The sequence below is a fragment of the Leucopleurus acutus genome (assembly GCF_964270905.1).
Source record: "Leucopleurus acutus genome assembly, chromosome: 5".
NCBI lineage: Eukaryota > Metazoa > Chordata > Mammalia > Artiodactyla > Delphinidae > Leucopleurus > Leucopleurus acutus.
The window spans coordinates 98,409,708-98,430,848 of record NC_139147.1 but is presented as its reverse complement, the minus strand read 5'-3'; the positions used below and the strand labels follow the sequence as shown (position 1 = coordinate 98,430,848).

Sequence of the window (21,141 nt, the reverse complement as noted above, 5' to 3'; positions counted from 1 at the left end):
AACTCCAACTCCTACACCCCACACAGATAGGATCAAAATCTCCAAGGGTAAGGTCTAATCCAGGAATCTGTACTTTTTACACACTTTCCAAGGTGATTCTTAGCCACAGCAAAGCCTGAGAGCCATTCGCTTGAGTGACAATGAATGTCTCTGGCTAGAGAGATAAACACCTGTTTATGAGTTCTGTCTTCTCTTCTCTTGGGATCTATCGTAGGAAATTTAGGTTGTTGACCAGTTGTCAATATAATCTGAGGTGGGAACCACTGATTTAAATTACTTTTTAATTTAGGGATTGCACAAAAGAAAATTTTGTAGTTTTTCAAATTTATAAATGTACCTTTTCTATTCTAGTAATATATGCTTCATGTTTGGGGCAAAAGTAATTCAAATCCATCTTAAAGGCACTGCTGAAATGGGACCAAGTGATATGGAGTTTCTCATTTTAAAATATGCTTACACTAATAACCAGAAGCCAAATGTGACTCTTTTACAATGTAGACACGCCAATTATGTCTTCCACACTTGACCCTCTTTACTATCGTGCTAAAGCTGACACAAACATTTTGTTAAATATATTCCTACACCGCTCCTCATTACTCATTACTGAAATCTAATGTTTTAGGCATTTTAGCAATGGTCCCTATGTGATGTGGCAAAGTTTAATAAATAGCGAAAACCAAACAAGATAAAACAGATCTTCTGAATCTGAAATGGGCTTTGGCTAGCTATCCAGTCCCCGTATGTATTCGCACCTTTCTCTGATGCATCAAAGGTGTTACGGGATGAGCCAGGAACCAGAAGGCTGCACCTTAAGTAGTCAAGAATCCTGGAATCCAAAGAAGTGTATGGGATGTGACAATGGAAGGGCCTTCCAACAATGTCCACTGTGGTGGTGAACACCCCTGCTTACCAGCGAATATTTAATAGGAGAGTTTCTGCTATCTGGACAGCTTCTTGATGTGGTGATTCACAGGCTGACATACCACTAAAGGGAGCCAGGAAACCCTGTACCTGCTCTTGCGTGAGTGTTCAGATCAATCTGTTTTCAGTTAGACGGGAGAAACTGAGCACTCGGGTTTTGCAAAGTGGTCATTTAGTCTCTATATATTTTTAAACATTTAAATAATTTTGGGAGAGGGGGAAGATGGCGGGGAGAGGGGGAAGATGGTGGAAGAGTAAGACGCGGAAATCACCTTCCTCCCCACAGATACATCAGAAATACATCTACACGTGGAACAACTCCTACAGAACACCTACTGAACGCTGGCAGAAGACCTCAGACCTCCCAAAAGGCAAGAAACTCCCCACGTACCTGGCCGTGTGGATGAAAGGCTCTTGGTGCTGCAGCCAGGAGTCAGTGCTCCGCCTCTGAGGTGGGAGAGCCAACTTCAGGACACTGGTCCACAAGAGACCTCCCAGCTCCATGGCATATCAAACGGCGAAAATCTCCCAGAGATCTCCATCTCAACACCAACACCCAGCTTCACTCAACGACCAGCAAGATACAGTGCTGGACACCCTATGCCAAACAACTAGCAAGACAGGAACACAACACCACCCATTAGCAGAGAGTCTGCCTAAAATCATAATAAGTCCACAGACACCCCAAAACACACCGCCAGACGTGGACCTGCCCACCAGAAAGACAAGATCCAGCTTCATCCACCAGAACACAGGCACTAGTCCCCTCTACCAGGAAGCCTACACAACCCACTGAACCAACTTTAGCCACTGGGGACAGACACCAAAAACAACAGGAACTACGAACCTGCAGCCTGCAAAAAGGAGACCCCCAAACACAGTAAGATAAGCAAAATGAGAAGACAGAAAAACACACAGCAGATGAAGGAGCAAGATAAAAGCCCACAAGACCTAACAAATGAAGAGGAAATAGGCAGTCTACCTGAAAAAGTATTCAGAATAATGATAGTAAAGATGATCCAAAATCTTGGAAATAGAATAGAGAAAATGCAAGAAACATTTTACAAGGACCTAGAAGAACTAAAGATGAAACAAACAACGATGAACAGCACAATAAACGAAATTTAAAATATGCTAGAAGGGATCAATAGCAGAATAACTGAGGCAGAAGAATGGATAAGTGACCTGGAAGATAAAATAGTGGAAATAACTACTGCAGAGCAGAATAAAGAAAAAAGAATGAAAAGAACTGAGGACAGTCTCAGAGACCTCTGGGACAACATTAAATGCACCAACATTCGAATTATAGGGGTTCCAGAAGAAGAAGAGAAAAAGAAAGGGACTGAGAAAATATTTGAAGAGATTATAGTTGAAAACTTCCCTAATATGGGAAAGGAAATAGTTAATCAAGTCCAGGAAGCACAGAGAGTCCCATACAGGATAAATCCAAGGAGAAACACACCAAGACACATATTAATCAAACTGTCAAAAATTAAATACAAAGAAAACATATTAAAAGCAGCAAGGGAAAAACAACAAATAACACACAAGGGAATCCCCATAAGGTTAACAGCTGGTTTTTCAGCAGAAACTCTGCAATCCAGAAGGGACTGGCAGGACATATTTAAAGTGATGAAGGAGAAAAACCTGCAACCAAGATTACTCTACCCAGCAAGGATCTCATTCAGATTTGATGGAGAAATTAAAACCTTTACAGACAAGCAAAAGCTGAGAGAGTTTAGCACCACCAAACCAGCTTTACAACAAATGCTAAAGGATCTTCTCTAGGCAAGAAACACAAGAGAAGGAAAAGACCTACAATAACAAACTGAAAACAATTAAGAAAATGGGAATAGGAACATACATATCGATAATTACCTTAAATGTAAATGGATTAAATGCTCCCACCAAAAGACACAGATTGGCTGAATGGATACAAAAACAAGACCCATATATATGCTGTCTACAAGAGACCCACTTCAGACCTAGAGACATATACAGACTGAAAGTGAGGGGATGGAAAAAGATATTCCATGCAAATGGAAACCAAAAGAAAGCTGGAGTAGCAATTCTCGTATCAGACAAAATAGACTTTAAAATAAAGACTATTAGAAGAGACAAAGAAGGACACTACATAATGATCAAGGGATCGATCCAAGAAGAAGATATAATAATTGTAAATATTTACGCACCCAACATAGGAGCACCTCAATACATAAGGCAAATACTAACAGCCATAAAAGGGGAAATCAACAGTAACACATTCTGATATTTATAGGACATTCCATCCAAAAACAACAGAATACACATTTTTCTCAAGTGCTCATGGAACATTCTCCAGGATAGATCATATCTTGGGTCACAAATCAAGCCTTGGTAAATTTAAGAAAATTGAAATTGTATCAAGTATCTTTTCTGACCACAACGTTATGAGACTAGATATCAATTACAGGAAAAGATGTGTAAAAAATACAAACACATGGAGGCTAAACAATACACTACTTAATAACGAAGTGATCACTGAAGAAATCAAAGAGGAAATCAAAAAATACCTAGAAACAAATGACAATGGAGACACGACGACCCAAAACCTATGGGATGCAGCAAAAGCAGTTCTAAGATGAAAGTTTATAGCAATACAATCCTACCTTAAGAAACAGGAAACATCTCGAATAAACAACCTAACCTTGCACCTAAAGCAATTAGAGAAAGAAGAACAAAAAACCCCCAAAGTTAGCAGAAGGAAAGAAATCATAAAGATCAGATCAGAAATAAATGAGAAAGAAATGAAGGAAATGATAGCAAAGATCAATAAAACTAAAAGCTGGTTCTTTGAGAAGATAAAATTGATAAACCATTAGCCAGACTCATCAAGAAAAAAAGGGAGAAGACTCAAATCAATGGAATTAGAAATGAAAAAGGAGAAGTAACAACTGACACTGCAGAAATACAAAAGATCACAAGAGATTATTACAAGCAACTCTATGCCAATAAAATGGACAACCTGGAAGAAATGGACAAATTCTTAGAAATGCACAACCTGCCAAGACTGAATCAGGAAGAAATAGAAAATATAAACAGACCAATCACAAGCACTGAAATTGAAACTGGGATTAAAAATCTTCGAAGAAATAAATAATTTTAAAGCACACATAGTACTTTTCGGCAATGTCACAGTTTGTCTCGTTTGCTCATAAGGATATAAAAAATCTGTAAAGTAAGCAACATGAGGATGGGCTCACCATATGAATGTCTTTGACTCTAAGGATCCCAAACAGTAAACAATGAATGTGTGTTAATAGCCATCCGTCTTTATGTCTCAGAAGGATAACACTGTTGCACTCAGATAAGAGAAGGCAGGGAGAATGCACACTTGTTTTGGGTCCTCTACTCTCATAGTTCAATCAGTCTGATGGGCTGTACCTCTGAACAGGTATAACCCTGGCAAGATGCAGCTCCTCCCTAGGAGCAAATGTGACAGAAGTCAGGCTGACTGTGGGCTGGAAGGGAGGGGACCCGACGGCAGCAATGGGCCTTACATCCCAGGGGTCAGCTGGGGCAGTGGAAGACTCTGAGGCTTAAGGAAGGTAAGAATGATGCAAATCACACAGCGTTTTATGGTTTTCAGTGCTCACACACACAGCACTTGTAAACAACACGCTATGTGTTCTCACGTATTGCATCCCTCTTTGTTTTTCTTCTTTTGCTGCAGTCTGCTGAGAACTTTGTCTCTGTTACTAGTCCTTGCCTGATATATGGAAGTGCTTCTCCCTCCTCAAGGGAAGAGCTGAGAACAATGGAACGAGGTGGGAAAATCCAGTAACTAATCACCACAGGAACTACCAGAAAAATATAACACAGCCTGAGCAAGGGGCGCTTAGTGGGCAGAGGGGAAAGGTACCCAGGGAAGAAGAGAGGCACGCTGGTCTTCTGCTGAGAGCTCACGTGGCAAGCACCCTAAATGAGAGGGCGTGGTGACCTGGAGCCTCTGTGTGAGGGTTAGGAAGTGGGAAGGGGTGCCACAGCTAGGAGCTCTGGGCAGGAAACTAGGGGTCAGGCGCAGGGAGGGGGAAGGGCTCCAGTCAGTCAGGCCCCCTGAGGGAGGAGGGACAGCGGCCTGGGGAGCAGCTGCCCGGCGTCGGGCACCAGGCTCTGCCTGGTCATCATCCTCCTTCCCTCCCGCCTCTCTGCCTTTGTTTTCTTTCTATCTTTGATCCCTCTTGGATCCCAGGATTTCTCTCTCCACCTTACCTGATAGAATATAGAAGTTAAAAAAAAAAATCAGTAAATACTGATTAAAATTTTATGTTTACCCTTCTGAATTTTTAAAAAGGAGCCAAGGTGAATCTCTTCTCTTTTAATCTCCCAAAGATTCCTGGCATCTGACATAATGAAACAAAGTAATATTAGTCTAGACATCCTGTTACAAGAGAGGTCCAGATAAATATCTTTCTCTCGCCAAACGTCTTAATATTCAAGGCTGCTGGGTTCTCTAACTGCTGGGCTCTCTTCTGATAACACAGCTCAGGGGCTTCATTAGGATGAACAGCAGGATGAGAAAAAGGAGAGAGAATACGAAGATCAAGCCAGGTAGACTGCACGTGACTAGAGGTGTATGTTGCCAATAACTGCAAAGAAGGAGGTTCTTTTCTGTTTTCCCGGTATAAACACAAATTTCAGCATCAGCCCTGAAAAGCTGATAAATGCAATCTAAACGAGGCGGCAGACCTAGTCAAGGGAACCATGCCCGTGAGTGTGGCAGCTCGTGCCTTCTGAGCAGGCTCTCGGGGGTTGGGGGGGTTTGTTCAGGCTGCCATTTGTCCGACCTCTCCTGCCGTTCCCCTTAGGGTCAGAGCCACACATCTGCAAGAGGCCTGGCTGAGAGGTGCCTCTGAACCAGGGCTTTAATCTGCTGGTCCATTTGCTGGTCCAGAGAGAGACTGAACATGGGGCCTTGGCCTCATCCGTATCATATTCCCGAGAACTGAGCTTCAGCGGTCCATACAGTACCCCGCCGTGACTAACCAGCTACAACCAACAGCGTTCATCAGTCAATTACATGATTGTGGCACCAAGGTAGATGCTCTATAAACCTAATTAACAATGATATGCCAGAGGTTTACAGTAAGAAGCAAACTCAAATGAAATGTTAAGAAATTCCACCCAAGTGCATTTTACTCAACAGAGCTCCTTACATATTTCTCCTTTGCTTCTTTGTTAAACTTGATTAAGATGCTAAATTCTTAGAAGGGCAGAGGCTAAAAGGAGAGGCTATAAAATTTTTTAAGTGTCTGGGGGTGCCCCTGTGACACAGGCACTGTGACCATGTCTACAGGGAAAGTCTCTGGGGATAGTCCAGACCCTAAGTGTGCAGAGCTTTGCTTTTCTTTCTTGTGAGGGAAAGAGACAGGAGAAAATATTCTTACAAAGATCACATAAACCTAAGTTCGCCATTTCTGGAAGGCCAAGTGTCTTCTCAATTCAAAATTTCTAGGGTAAACCAGAGAGGAGGATTTTATCACATTTTTGCTATCTTCTAACCAAATGTCTCCACAGCCTTGGTCCGTTTCCCCTTGAAACCACCCTTCCTTACCCAGCCTACGGCTCTCTGAACCTTTCTACAGAAGCCCGCGCGGCCAAGGTTTGTTGCAGGCGAGCGTGAGGCCCCAAAGAGTCTGGCCTCCTGCCCTCCCCCTTCCTACCTCCTCTTCCCCCTCTTCCTGGTACTGGTCATCCACATTGTCCTCCTGCTGGTCTGGATTTCCTGCCATCTGTTGAAACAAAAGGGGAGGCTCAGGTTACCGAACACTGGAGATGGGTTGTCCAGTCCTCTGGGACAAAGAACAGGCAGGCCACCATGAACATTACACTTTCAATGCATCAGGGGCCAGGAAATGACGACTAACCATTCTCAACACAAAGCCCAGGATGCCCATCACCCGCTCTCTCTGAGGGTGGGCATTTCACATGATGACCCCCCCAAAAACCCAAAGAGGTGAACCTCCTGTCCATGAGGTTATGGCTACTCTTTTGCGTAAAACCAGGCATTGTTAAAATACCCGAGTTAAAACCACCCTCCTTCGTGGCATCTGCTTACCACCAAATGCTCCTCCATTTCTGCATTCCCTTGCTTTTGGTGACTTTGTTTCTGCTCTTCATTTTCATCTGGCAAGTTTTCTTCCCTCACTTGCCCGGCTTCCTCAAATTCATCCTCCCCTTGATTATTAGGGTCGTCTGCTGGGTTTATATCCTCTACAGCTGCCCTCTGTAAAATTTTAATGAAAAGCAACCACCACTTCAAATTCCAGGATCAAGTTTAATTTCATTTGAAAGGCCAGACACTGGCAGAAAATGAAATTGTCCTTCACCAGATTGTTCAGATCTATCCTTGCCAAGACTCACAAGTATTCGTCCCACTGTCAAAAGATAAAGCCTCTGCTTTATGTGTCAGAGACTGATGCGTCAGAATTAAGTTCAATTAGCATTTCTTTCCTGCAAGCGATTCCAAAATAGTTCTCAAAACTCTAATTATCGCAAGGAATATGAACATAACTAGATGACAAGAAAAACAGTTAATGAAAGCCAAAGGACCAAGTAGGAGAAATAATTAAAATGAGAGATTTAGATAGGCAAATAGTAACTTCTTTCACTGGTATGTTGATTTTTTTGACAGACGAGTTATCCTTTGCAAAACCAGCTGTTACATGTAAGTGAGTGAAAAGCAGCTGAGGAGAGAGGAAGCCCACACCAGAAAGGACCCAAGAAGAGGGCCCACGAGGAGACAAGACGAGGCTAATTCACAAGTGGACGATCACGTTCTAGTGTGGATCACGTTTATTTATTTATTTATTTTTACTTTTTTCGGCACGCGGGCCTCTCCCTGTTGTGGCCTCTCCCGTTGCGGAGCACAGGCTCCGGACGCGCAGGCTCAGCGGCCATGGCTCACGGGCCCAGCCGCTCCGCGGCACGTGGGATCCTCCCGGACTGGGGCACGAACCCGTGTCCCCTGCATCGGCAGGCGGCCTCTCAACCACTGGGCCACCAGGGAAGCCCCCACATTTCTTTATAATGAACACTACCATGAAGCTGAGAGAGGCTGCACTGGCAAGAGACAGGAGAAAAGGGACTGGGCTAACCCAGCCTCCGGCAATATAGTTTGAAAAATACCTCCCCCTCCCCACCCCACCTCTCAAGTAGTGATTCTGTTATTGTGTTCAGTGAATGCCCTTCACATTATCAACTTTAGGATTATCTGGATGTCCCACATATGCTCCCAAAGCACCTTTCAAAATAACATATGCCCTCATAAAGATTCAGATCTTAGAGCCTGAGCTGGGCAGAAACAGCGATGCTTACAAGAGCTTCCCTGATCACACCAGGCTCATCAATAGGGCACTTCACTGAAGCAGCAAATGCTTCCCAGAGACGGTGAAGCCTCAGAGTGAGATTTAGTCTCCAGACCACAAAATTCTACTTCAATTCACCTCAGAGCCTTGACCATGTACAAGAGCTCGCTGCAGTCTCAGCTGATGTATTATCTGCACATCCCTGGCTATGTACTTTGTTCAAGAGCAAAATCACACTTTTCTTGGGAATGTGACAAATCATAACCTTCACACTAAACTCCAATTACTCCACAATCTTGTTATATGGATCACTTGTTGTACGTTATCAATAAACTGTGTGGAAATATAGGAAAAATGTAACACATTTTCTTCAGAAAAAAAGTACAAGATGTCTTTTGCAAAAGTACGTGAAAATGTACACATTAGTTCCAACTCTAACCAAGTAGTAAAAAACATTTAATAGGCACAGTTGTTACGTTCAAAAAATAGTTAGATGATCAATTAAATCTCAGTAAAGCTGGACAAAAATGTTTTTACTTTAAAAATAAATGGATAAAGTATGAGACAAAGAGAGGGACAAGCAGGCTAATAATTTCTAATTAGGAGAAGGCACGGTAGAAAGGCCAGCGTTTCCCAGCGTGTTATCTAGAGCAAGTCAACTGATGAAAGGAGAGTAAAGAATTATGCAGTCAGGTAAGCAATCGAAACACACAGCGTTTCCCAAAGTCAGTGACTGGAACACCCACCCTTCCTCTGTCCCCTCCATTGCTCTCAGGATGCTCTCAGGCATTTGCACACTCGCTTTCTTGCTCTCTCATGGACACTCTCTTGCTCTTTCACATCCTCTGGCTCTCTCACACTCTCCTGCTATCTATAGCTCTTGCTCTTTCCTGAAAATATTTCAGGGCTAGGGTTCCCTGGAGCATACTCTGAGAAATGCCAATTCAGGGGCTGGTGGGTAAATGTGTTCTGCCACCGCTCAGTGCAAGTTATGTGCAAAAGCTGCTTCCATCAGGGTGGCTTCAAGCATCTGTCAGGAAGACCTTCTCAATGTTTATCAAGGAAGAATATGGACAGGCAGGGCCCACAGGATAGCACAGACTGAATTTTATTAACATGGTGGTGGATTTCCTAGAAAAGATGACAGGAGAGCTAGGATTTTACACTGTGAAAATCACCTACACATAAGCATAAGGACACACTCATTTGCAGGCAAGGCCAAGGCCACAGACCACCCAACTGAATTGGGAGTCTTGGTCCTTTTTGAGTAAACAAAAAGAACATTTCTGGTTACTGTATCTCTAACTGCTAATATTCTAACTTTTCTATAGCATCATGGTGTCTGGGAAATTTTTTTCTTTCATTTCTCAAACCTCACAATCCTATCTGTGTATTTATTAAAATAGTCACTGGACTGTTGGGAGATTACAGAGAGTCACATAACACACATTCACACCCTAGCAGACTGCTCAACATGCTTCATAGTGGTTAATCTCCTTTCTCTGGTTCTCTCTCCAACTCCCACACTTGCTTTTTTTTTTTTTTTTTCATCTTTCAGAGCTACTACATATCTCAATGCCTCTTTTTTGCTTTTCTATTTTAATTTGACTAATCTGAAAGTCCCCAGAGGGAAACTCCTTGGATGTTTTCCCAGAGCAACCTTTAACCTATTCTCATCACACACACCCCCCATGGTTTACAGTTAACAACATTGCTCAGATAATTGTGTAAGCCACCTTCCTTCTGTGCTGATGAAATAACAGACATATCTGGAGCCAGAGTCACGGTGTCGGGTAAACCTTCACGTTTCCTTTCTGCCTTGTGAGTTCCCAAGTGTCACGACCGGAAGAGAGGACACTTACATCTGCCTCGGATTCTGGGTCAGCTTCGTGGGGCCCTTGTTCTTGAAGCTCATGTCCATTCTCTGGGTCTTCTTCTGCCTCGTCTTGGTGCTGGTTGTCTCTCTCATAGGCTAGCAAATCAAAGGAACTAATATCAGTCCAAACAAACCAGACAGGATTCTCCCTTTGAAAGCAAAGCAAAGTCACCAGCAGGCTTTCCTGCAGAGCACTTCACCCGCTCTCTCCTCCTGCTAGGTTAGCTCGAGATAAGGTGTATGTTTCAGCTTTTCTGGAAAAGTTATGCCCTTTCCCCAGGCCTTGTGTCTACAGAGATAGTGCGGAAAGGCCTTGTGCCTACAGAGACAGTGTGGGTAAGTGACACCATTCTAACTCTCCCAAAACAAATGTTTACAACAAAAGCGGCATTTTCCCCCCCATTATGCCAAAAACAACGATCAAAACTTTCTTGATAAGATAAAGCCCAGTCAATTGGACATCGCTAAAATTATCAACTAATTTTTGGTAATGTCAGAGAAAATGGCAAGGCACTGAAAGAAGAAACTGATGCTATTTCAGGAAATGAAAGAAATAACAACCCCATTTGTGGAGCTAAAAAAACAAATTCAGCCCGTCGTCCTGTGTTCTCTGAATTGGCGGTAATGACGATGCCACAAGCACTGCATGCTTATACTCACACACACATTTACTTGCTACGTTTTGAACAAAATTATTTCAATTAAGAGAACGTATTGATAGATAAGAGCACACAAAGAGAGGAACAAATAACTTCTTTCGGTAAGATGCAAGAGGAAAGGTTAAGTATAGGGAGAGTATTCAGCCTGTAGAAAATAAAGATGCAGGTGACTTTCCATCAGGTTTCAAGCGCACCAAGGGATCCATTAAATAAAAGAGAGAACAAATGGTTCTCTAGTCTTACTGATAATGGAACAAAAAAGCTTAAAGTGCTGCATGGGGGGACATAAGGAAAACAATGTCTTGACGATAAGGGCTATAAAATATCAGAACAGGCTGTAGAGGGAGTTTGGGTAATCACCTTCCTTTAGATTCTTTAGGAAAGGATACAGAGCTAAGTGTTAGTGTTGCCAGGGAAACGGTTACTGTCTAGTCCTATCATCACAGTAAGCGGTATTTGATAAATGACACATAGATGCGCCCTGCAAATGAAAGCTACTACTGACTTAATTTGAAAAACTTTCAAGGCAATAATCTAAACACCTCCAAGGTAAGAAGAAAATGTAGAAGTTTCCCAAAGTATAACAGTCCTATGACAATGTGTTAGAAATAAGTACTTAGCATACAAAATGCTTAAACTACCATTTCCTCTCTAAAATGTCAGAGAACAAACGGATTATCTTGCGTGATTTAGGCTACCAATGTGAACTGTTAGGGAGGATTAAGAAAAGCATACCAACAACAACAAAAGACAGATGGTAGTACGTACAGGTATCCTCCACTTTTTGAAAGTTCGTTTTATGTCACCTCACTTTTCCGAAAGACCTACATTAGTACCTGTTTTGGGTAACCGAAAGAATTCAGAAGAGGATTTCCAATTTTATGGAAAAAGGTGAAAAGCAAAAATAGCGACTAGTGTTGGTTCTGCAGCGAGAGAGAGAGAGAGAGAGAGAGTCTCGTGGAGACCGTACACACCCAGAGCAGAGCAGTAAGAGTGGCATCGTCCGTCCAGCTCCTTCCCCAGGACCTACACTCAGCGGCTCAGCATCAGCCCCCAGAGCTCCGAACTGTGCCTGTGAGCACCTGTGCTTTACCTCGATTTACTCTGTGTATCCCTTAGCAAGATGTGTCCTATGGTAATGGCTTCTTTGCTTTACACCATTTCAGTTTACAAAAGGTTTCACAGGAACGCTCTACTTTCAGAGAGTATGCAGATACACATATAACTCTGAGTTGATATTATATATTACCAAGCAGTTTTATTAAAACATTCATCATCTAAGAAGCTCACCACCTCCTTCCTCTTCCTGGATGCCCTGGTCCTCTGCTCCCTGAACAACATCATTATCTACAGCATCATAACGAGCGTGCTGCCTGCAAGGGAAACAAACAATCATCACCTCAGGGACACAACTTAAGTAGCACAGTTTGACATAAGTCATTTATCTTTAAAGAGAGTTATCAATGAATTTTTCGACACTTTTTGAAAAGCCATAAAAATATTTCTTAAACTTATCCAATTAGGTTTAATAAAGATTCCAGATACTTTCAAAACATGCCTTATAAAAGATAAAATACCTTTCAAATGATAAAATAAAATGAAGTTAGCACAAAACCTGATAGGTTATTTTGAGACATACACTGTCTTTTTTTTTTTTTTTTTGGCGGTACGCGGGCCTCTCACTGTTGTGGCCTCTTCCATTGCGGAGCACAGGCTCCAGACGCGCAGGCTCAGCGGCCATGGCTCACGGGCCCAGCCGCTCCGCAGCATGTGGGATCTTCCCGGACCGGGGCACGAACCCGTGTCCCCTGCATCGGCAGGCGGACTCTCAACCACTGCGCCACCAGGGAAGCCCTACACTGTCATTTTTAAGCAGGGGAAAAAAATGTTGATTATTCTGAAAATTCAATGTTTGGAATGTAGTTTTCAGGTAGTGGTTCTGCCTCAGCTACATGAGCAACAGGAGCCCCTCAAGTTCACGGGTAACAAATACAGGAAGCCGTCTCTATCCTGCTTGAAATGCCAGAGGCGGGCTGCCTAGGCCCATCAGGAGGCTACCGTGTCTGCTCCGGGCGCTGCGGCCGGCCCTCGGCGAGCCCAGCCTGCCTCTGCTGGGCCGTCTCCCTGGCGAGGAGCTGCGGCTGGTGCTGGTGCGGCAAGGGCCCTTGCAGCCTCTGCTGGGGCGGGGCCTCGTGGCGCTCCTTCGGCCGCTGGGCCTCCTCCACCCGCCGCACTGCCAGCCTCTGCTGCTCCTCATACGGCGACTGGAATTTGGCGACCGGCTTGCCCGAGGGATACACCTGGGGAACAGAGAGTCGCTGCAGAGCGAGAACTGTCGGGTCCCCTGGGTCCTCCCTTCATCCCTTTCGCGCGACACGCGCAGAAGGCAGGGCTGGTTTGTGAACACCTGTCAGGTCAACTGTCATAATTGTCCAAAGCCACCCCGCGGCTGGACTCCACTCCTGTCTCCCAACGCTCTGAATCACCCTTGGCTTCTTTCAGCAACTGGTCTCCATTTGTTGGCATTAAGGCAGATTTTTAATGTGCTCCCTCTCAAATGGAGGAGGACGCAACAGAAGAAATGTTTCAACCCTAATTAAATTTATGCTCAGAAGGCTCTGGTATATGTGGGCACGTAATAACCTCAGACTAAATGGGGCGATTTGTGAGCTGAGGCTGAGGCTAAGTCTTTCCCATGAAGCCTAAAGACCTAGGGAAGCTAATTAACTCTCGCAATGCATATACTAATCTCAGGCTAAGTGGAGCCAAAACAAGTCAAATTTCAGATTAGGGTGGAAAAGCAGAGAACCGTTTTTCTTCAAAGAAACCAAAAATGGATGAGAAGAGAGAACTTTCTGATTAAAGGAAAACCTGATACAGGAATTCTTAAACTCTGCTTCCATTAAGCCGTCTACCACTCCCTCCTCCGCCCCCCTCTCCCAACTAATACAAGTCCACACAGTTCTCACCAAAGGAAACAGGGTGCATGGTTGAGGGAAATTAAACCTAGTGGGGAATTACCTTTGAGGAAAGCTATGAAGGACCCAAGACTAGGAGAGAGGCTTCTTCATGCCACCTTTGCAACAATTTAAGAGTGCACCCGCAGGGGGGCCTTCACACCTGCCCAGCCAAAGCCTCTAGCGGCTTGAAGTCTTGGAACGTTCGAGGCCAAACAAAGCTTCAGAGCTATAAATAAAAGGTGACCAGCGTCCACGTAAGGGCCAGGTAGCCTACCGTCAGGTATCACCTTCGAGGTTGTGTAAGGAAGGTACACCTGGCTGCACTCAGGGTTGCTTTCAGTTCTTTAATGTCTCATTTATAATAATAATGGATGCTTTTATGAGTCTTACTTATGTGAGAGGGGAGTGCTCAGTGGTGGAGCCTGAGCAGAGACTGGTTAAACACACTCACTCAGCTACCGGCATGTCCTTAAGTCAGCTTTCTGATGACTTGCTAACCACCCTGAAGGTGAGCGTGCAAAAGCCAACATAGGATTTGACAGTAAGTAAGTGAACAGGGAGAAAAGTACCCTTGACCACAGAAAATGCGTCACTTCTCGGCCTCAAGATGCCCACGGGGCTCGAGCACAGACTGGAAGGTGCGGGATGAGGTGCCCATCTACTCTCCTACTCGGTTAAAGGGGTGTGACTGAGTCTCTCTCACTGCGCACTCTTGACAGAGACAATACATACACACGTGCGTAGCACCTTCTCTTTTCCCCAACCGTCTTTCTGGGATAAGGTAGCTATGCTACTAACATCACAAAAGAACATTTAAATAGGTACATGTAACATTTAGCAAGATCACCCCAATTTTATTTTATAGACTGTTATACACGAGGGCTTTTTCCTTAACACAGCTGACCCTTGAACAGCGTGGGAGGCTGGGGCGCTGACCCTCCGTGCAGTGGAGAATCTTCTTACAGCTTTCAGTTGGCCCCCTGTATACAGGGTTCCTCCATAGCCTCCCTCCCTATAGGGGCTCCTCTGGGCAGTTCCCCACGTGCAGGTTCTACTAACCGCGGATCTTGCAGTGTTTACTACTGAAAAAATCCTGGTAGGAGTGAACCCGTGAGGTTCAAACCTGCCCTGCTCAAGGTTCAACTGCAAGTAGACACAAAGGCGCACCCCTTATCCCAGGCAACTGGCTGGATGACCTCGTACCCCAGCGCGAGCCTGCCCTTCCAGGAGCCTGGCTTCCTTCCGCTCACGCCGTTCCGCCCACTCCCGATTCCGCTGCTCCTCCAGCGATGGGTCGTGCTCCTCCGCGAGGTGCTCGGCCTGCCCGACCTGCTCCATTGCCTCTTCCTCCAGGGCTCTCCTGTGCTCCTCCTCCGCCGGCCGCCCCTCGGGCTCCTCGCGGCCCGCTTCTCGCCGGGTCAGTTCTGCGGGCGCCTGGAATCCTGCCTCCTTCTGGGTGGGAGGGTAAGGTTCTGTTTCCTCCGTTCTTCCAGGGACTGCTTCATGGTTCTGCCACAATTCGCTATTTCGGGACACCTAGGCCAAGCACATCACTGGAAATGACACTCTTCTATTTCGAAAGCAGTGATAGAATCTCTTTATTACCATGTCTACGGGGTTACAACATAAGCAAAATCCTGGAGTCTAGAAATATAGAGTCCTGACTGAAAAATATGGCTGCAGTGGAGTCACTTAACTCTTCTCACTGTGTGATCTCACCTACAAAATAGAGACAATGTAAGCAAAATTTCATCGTGGAAAGAATACCGTAAATAACCTAAAAGTAAAGCCTATAAGTGACCACATCTCAGTAGACCCTACCCTCAAAAGAAATCTAACTCCTGTTCTCCCTTAGAATAAAAAGGGAAAAACCCTCATACTTCAAGTGATCAAATACGTAATTTTCTTCAAGGTAAATTTTGTTTTCAATAATTATATGAAAAGAAAAGGATAAGATCAAATAGAGGATGAGCTAACTTTGTTTTCTGTTAGCAAATATAAAAAAAAGAATGCCATTACTAATGGACACCCATATGCTGGCTATGATAGTGCCCATTAAATCAGGTACAATTAATCATTTCTGACGTATTAAAGTGGTATTTCTTTGTAAACCAGAGGAAGTCTTTTGTGAGTACTTTATATTATTAACACAGAAAACTCTGAAGAAAAAAAAAAAGATGTGTCTTTTCACAGAGAACTCCTCTTCTAAAACTGGTTGATTTAAATCAGTTTTCTCTGCAAGTTTCAGAGATTTCTATACGGTCTTCATTACTTAGAAAAGAGAGGCAAAAGAGAGATGGTATAATATCAATAGGAAAATGTGTCACTGTCCTCCCTCCCACCAACCTTCTTTAGAGGAAAGAATACTTTCTTTGGTCAGGTTGCTGTCCCATAATTGAAATAAGTGTGAAGCCCTGTTCTTAAATTAGCAGAAACATAACTCAGAAACTGGATTGTATACATAAACAAATAAGCCAAGGGAAAAAGTCCTTTCTCAGACATCTGAGGATGGCTTTTGGAGGTGTACATTTTACCAAGTACTTGCATACCTGTCAAGTTTGAATTGATACTGCCCTGGCTTTACAGGAAATATTTCTCTGAAGGGCCCTAAGTGCTTTCCAACACCTGTCACTTATCGCCACAACATCCCCGTGAGAAAGGTTAGAGCAGATGACTATTATCTCCACCTCCCAGATGGAAGAACTAAAAAGTCTGAGTCTTTAAAAGATTAATCCAGTAAACTGGTAGTTAAACTTAGATAGAGAATAGAACCAATTTCCACACCAGGGCTCTGGTTGTGTTTTCTTAAGTTAGGAGCAACATAAGACCCAGACAAAGAACAAGCATCCAGGAGGATACAGAACCTGTGAAGGAATGCTTTGCTCAGACTGAAGATTCAAACGAAGTCCACTCACTTCAACCTAATTATTCCCATAAGGTGATAAGAAGGTGGGTTGGGGAAAGTCTTCTCACACATTCACTGTTTAAAATGACTTTGTCGGGGGAAAGATAATCATACTTGCCATTTTTATTACAGGTGTGATTGCATAAACAACTCTGTAAGAATTAATCATATGGGCGACACCACTTTTGATGTTTCACTTGGGAGATATTCTTAAGCAACAAGGCTTAATTTTATGAAGAACAGGAATACAAAAAATGGATTCTGTGACTAGCACTTATACTCTTGTAGTTTTATGAAGGCTATATAATACAAACTTTGACATATTTTGTATGGACCAAGTACAGCATCAAGTTCAAATATATTATCAGCTTTAATACTTAAGTGGGCTGATTGTCATATAATATCCTCATGATCATTTAACCTTCTCACTCTACCCCCCCCAAAAAAAAAACCCCTAAAATATTCAGACATGACAGCTCCTTTCAAACAAATATACCCACATGAAGAAAGACAAAACTAGTTCAGTCTTTTCCAGGAAACAGAACAGCAGTTCTCAAAGTGTGCGTCCCCAGCCCAGCGAAATCAGCTAGAAATGCAAATCCTCAGGCCTCACCCCAAATTCACTGAACTGTAAACTGTGGGCTGGGGCCCAGTTATTCCTGTTTTAACAGCCCTGCTAGGGACTCTGATATATGCTAAAATGTGAGAACCGGTGTTCTGCAGTTAGAGCTGGCAATATTTAGAGCAGTTCACCTGAGGACAGCTTGACAGGGAAAGCGACCTGACCACAGATGACCAGTTCATGCCTCTTACCTCCCGAGGCTCTCCAGGTAACTTGTCCCTTGTTGCGCTGTCACCTTGTGGAGAATGTGCCACCTGGGTAATATTCTGCTGCTCTGTTTGTTCTGGTTTTCGAAAGCTTGGAATCCTATTCAGAGTGTCTTTCAGTTGTTTATATTCTGCAACTTGAGTCTGCATACAAATTGCACAATTGGATGCAAATTGCACAATTTGAGGAGGGAAAAGGATATCATTCATAGATGGTTCACTGGAAGACTGGACAAAAATATTATACCTAAATGCAAGAAAGGAAAAATACGCAGACTGTTTCCATGCATTAGCTATACTTACTTGGACATGCTCAACCATTTATAAGCACATGCAAATTAGAGTTAAAGGGAACAGAGAAAAAGTATCTAAGACAGATGTTAGTTTCCCATGCTACATTAAACTAAGTCAGGATTTTTATATATAAATTTCTAGTCTAAATATCATTATTAAAAGTAAGACAGCTATGCAATCAGTTTTATGACATTAAACTCTATTTTAAAATTGCACAATTATGTAAATATAAGTGCAGATTATCTTTTACCAATATGGTCTGAGTAACACTTTTCAGCAGAAAAGAACCATAGGCTTCAAATAAGTAACTGAATATATATGTAAAATCACTCAGGCCACCCTCTTCTTCCAGTCAATACGTGCTCACAAAGGGTCCCTTCCTCTCCAGAGCGCTTCCTGTATTGTGCTCTGCAGTTTTGGAAAGCAATAGCATAGGCATGAAATGAGGCTGAATTTTTATTCTTCAATTCCGAATGTCCTTTTCTTCTAGAGCAACAAAGGCACTAATGAAGGCATAGGTCTAGAATATACTCATATACTCATATGTGTGTACCCGTGTGTATATGTGATAGGGTGTGTGTGTGTGTGTGTGTGTGTGTGATATTTTTAATACAAGAAGCTAGAAAGACGGAAAAAATCAAACACTTTAAGTAGGAAAACCAAGAGACTATACTTAGCTCATCATATGCACCAACACCGTAACCCTAAAACAGAAATACTGTGTGTGTAAACACACACTTCCATGAACACAAAGAACCCAGAAATCTCTTCTGAAAGAAAGAGGCTGCTGGCCAGGGCCGCCGCCCTCAGTGTGCACAGCAGACGGGGAGTCGAGGCTGGTGAGTCGTGCTCCTGCGGCCACAGCTGTGCACCTGTACAGTGCTCTCCCACCCCCTTTCTGCCTTTTTCTAATTCACACAGAGGTGAAGAAGTCTGCTTGCTAAATCTGTCTCAGGGGAGTGCTTCTTTATCATTTGAACAAAGGCGTGCCAAACGGCTAACAATGGCCCTTAGCCCAGAAATCTACCAAAACATTTGCAAACCAACTTTGGAGGTCAAAGAAAAAAAGATGACATCCACACAATGATACTTTTAATAAGATAAATATTCTAGTCTTTTTTTCTTTCTCCTCCTCCTAGATACATAACCTTTGAAGGCAGCAATGCTGTGGTTCTCAAATACTAGCGTGCATTAAGAATCATGTTAAATTATGGAAGGATCATGTTAAAAATGCAGGCTCCTGGACCCCCCACCCTAGAAATGATGAGTCAGTAGGTCTGGAGCAAGGCCCAGGTAACTGTGATACAGGGAGTCTCCACAAATTCCAGCTGAAGAGTTAAGTGTGACTTTGATGTCCCTAAGCTTCCAGCTTGGTTCTGGGCAATGATTTGGGGCCAGCTACAGTACTCCTTTTTGACCTTACTTTATTTAGATATAAAAAGGATACAGTATTATATAACTCAGTAGGTTGTGAATAGTAAATAAAATTCTGTACATAAAGTTATTATGATAATCCCTGATAAATTGTAAACTCTCAAATTCTACTCTGTTCCTGCTTTCTCCCGCCCTTAATTATTCCATTTAAAAATCAGGTTGTCGGGCTTCCCTGGTGGCGCAGTGGTTGAGAGTCCGCCTGCCGATGCAGGGGACACGGGTTCATGCCCCAGTCCAGGAAGGTTCCGCATGCCGCGGAGCAGCTGGGCCCGTGAGCCATGGCCGCTGAGCCTGCGCGTCCGGAGCCAGTGCTCCACAAAGGGAGAGGCCACAACAGTGAGAGGCCCGCGTACCGCAAAAAAAAAAAAAAATTCAGGTTGTCAAGACAGAATCTCATAAGATGATTTACATGAGACGAAGATGCCTGAAATAGCAGTTGTTTTCTGAGCAGATCTGGGGAAAGTTTTAATACGGGGGTAAAAGAGCAGGAGAAACTTGGAGGCCCCACCCAAAAGAACCAAAAAGCTATTGAAAGAAATAGAAAATTATATGTCAGTTAAATAAAAATATTTTTTCTGTTGCAAAACCTTGTCGGCAATACTCCCAGGATGCTTACGACAGAATCTGGCTTTGGTCATTAAATGAACTATTTTACTTATATTTTTCTGAATTTTCAAATTGTTGCTTAGTCTAATATTTATGGCTATTATAGTACATAGAATATTCAAATTGGTTTGTCACATTTTTCAGTATGAAAAGCAGCCTCACAGAAAATAATAATACTTGGTAAAAATTTTATAAAGAAGGTTTTGAATGTAATAATATCCTCTAAAGTCAATTTAATTTATACCCATGGAAAAAAATTACCACACAGCTACAGTTTTGTAGGGAGATAATCAATGACTGCCTTGAAAAAGGGTCCCAGAGACACAGATGCTACAGCCTCTGAGATGAATCAGGGCCCAGCATATGATTCTATTAATAATTTTATAAAGACAAAAGATAATACATGGTCTCCTGGTAAGCACAGATAGTTGGTTTTCCTTTGCCCTTTTCTTTTAATTCTTCCAAGAGAAGAAAAGTGAAGACCGGTGATTAAGAAGACATAGCAACTAAACTAGCCATTCTTATTTCTTTGCTTCGACTAGAAAGCTGTATAACACTCAATGTGATATTACTTTAATAAGCTCTCCAACACTTGGATTTGTTCACTTGTTCATTCAGTAAGTGTCTACTGAGGGCCTGCCTTGTGCCGAGGACTGTTCTAGGCTTTGAACAAATGAAGCTTACGACTCTCGTTTTCCTTCTCTATTGACTTGAGAGCTCTTCTTATTTCCTGTAATTTGACCAAACAACACATAAGCCTAGTCCCCAAAACAGTGTGTGCAGGCTGTAAAGCTGGGAGCAAGGGAGGGAGGAATAAAATATAGAGCTTGACAATAATTTATTTAGGTAGCTAGCATCATCAAATCCTACAGATCATATAGCAAGCGTCAATACAGGTCACACGGTGGCAAAAGACCACATATGTGGGATAATTTCTGTGACTGAAACAAGTATTAGACTACTGCATGCAGGGGCTGGAGGAGGGTAGAAAAAGTAATATGCACCACACTGCCAGTGCAAAAAAAAAAAAAATCAAAGGTTTATTTAATATTCTCTTGATCGAGTTTTGAAAGCATGCATGATCTTCAGGATCAGGAAAGCTCTGTCCTAAGGAACTCAGTGAAGCCTGGCCTTTAAGAGACTACACGCACAGAGGAATTCAGAAATGTTAAGCAGACTTAAAAAGAACCCAGAGAGGCCGCTACCCTTCTAACCTGTGCAGCAGCTAGTGCACTCTTGTGGTCTTCCAAAGTCACTACAAGTTGTTCATGCTCGGAGAGTAAATTCTTATGCTGTTGCTACACAGAAAAGA

The 21,141-nt window shown here is 43.1% G+C and overlaps 1 protein-coding gene across 4 annotated transcripts in view; it reads right to left on the bottom strand.

Moving 5' to 3' along the window:
* Positions 1-21,141, bottom strand: part of GOLIM4 (golgi integral membrane protein 4) — an 80,476-nt gene that overhangs the window by 5,220 nt on the left and 54,115 nt on the right. Inside the window, exons 7-14 of one of the 4 annotated variants that reach the window (XM_082839724.1) lie at positions 21,044-21,127; positions 17,481-17,639; positions 14,966-15,298; positions 12,861-13,102; positions 12,096-12,175; positions 10,130-10,239; positions 7,019-7,186; positions 6,624-6,692 (exon numbers count right to left, since the gene is read on the bottom strand). In XM_082839724.1, coding sequence (XP_082695850.1) covers positions 6,624-6,692; positions 7,019-7,186; positions 10,130-10,239; positions 12,096-12,175; positions 12,861-13,102; positions 14,966-15,298; positions 17,481-17,639; positions 21,044-21,127 — 1,245 coding nt within the window. Of the gene's footprint in view, positions 1-6,623; positions 6,693-7,018; positions 7,187-10,129; positions 10,240-12,092; positions 12,176-12,860; positions 13,103-14,965; positions 15,299-17,480; positions 17,640-21,043; positions 21,128-21,141 lie in introns of all 4 variants that reach the window. The other 3 variants (XM_082839723.1, XM_082839726.1, XM_082839725.1) reach the window with 3 other exon arrangements.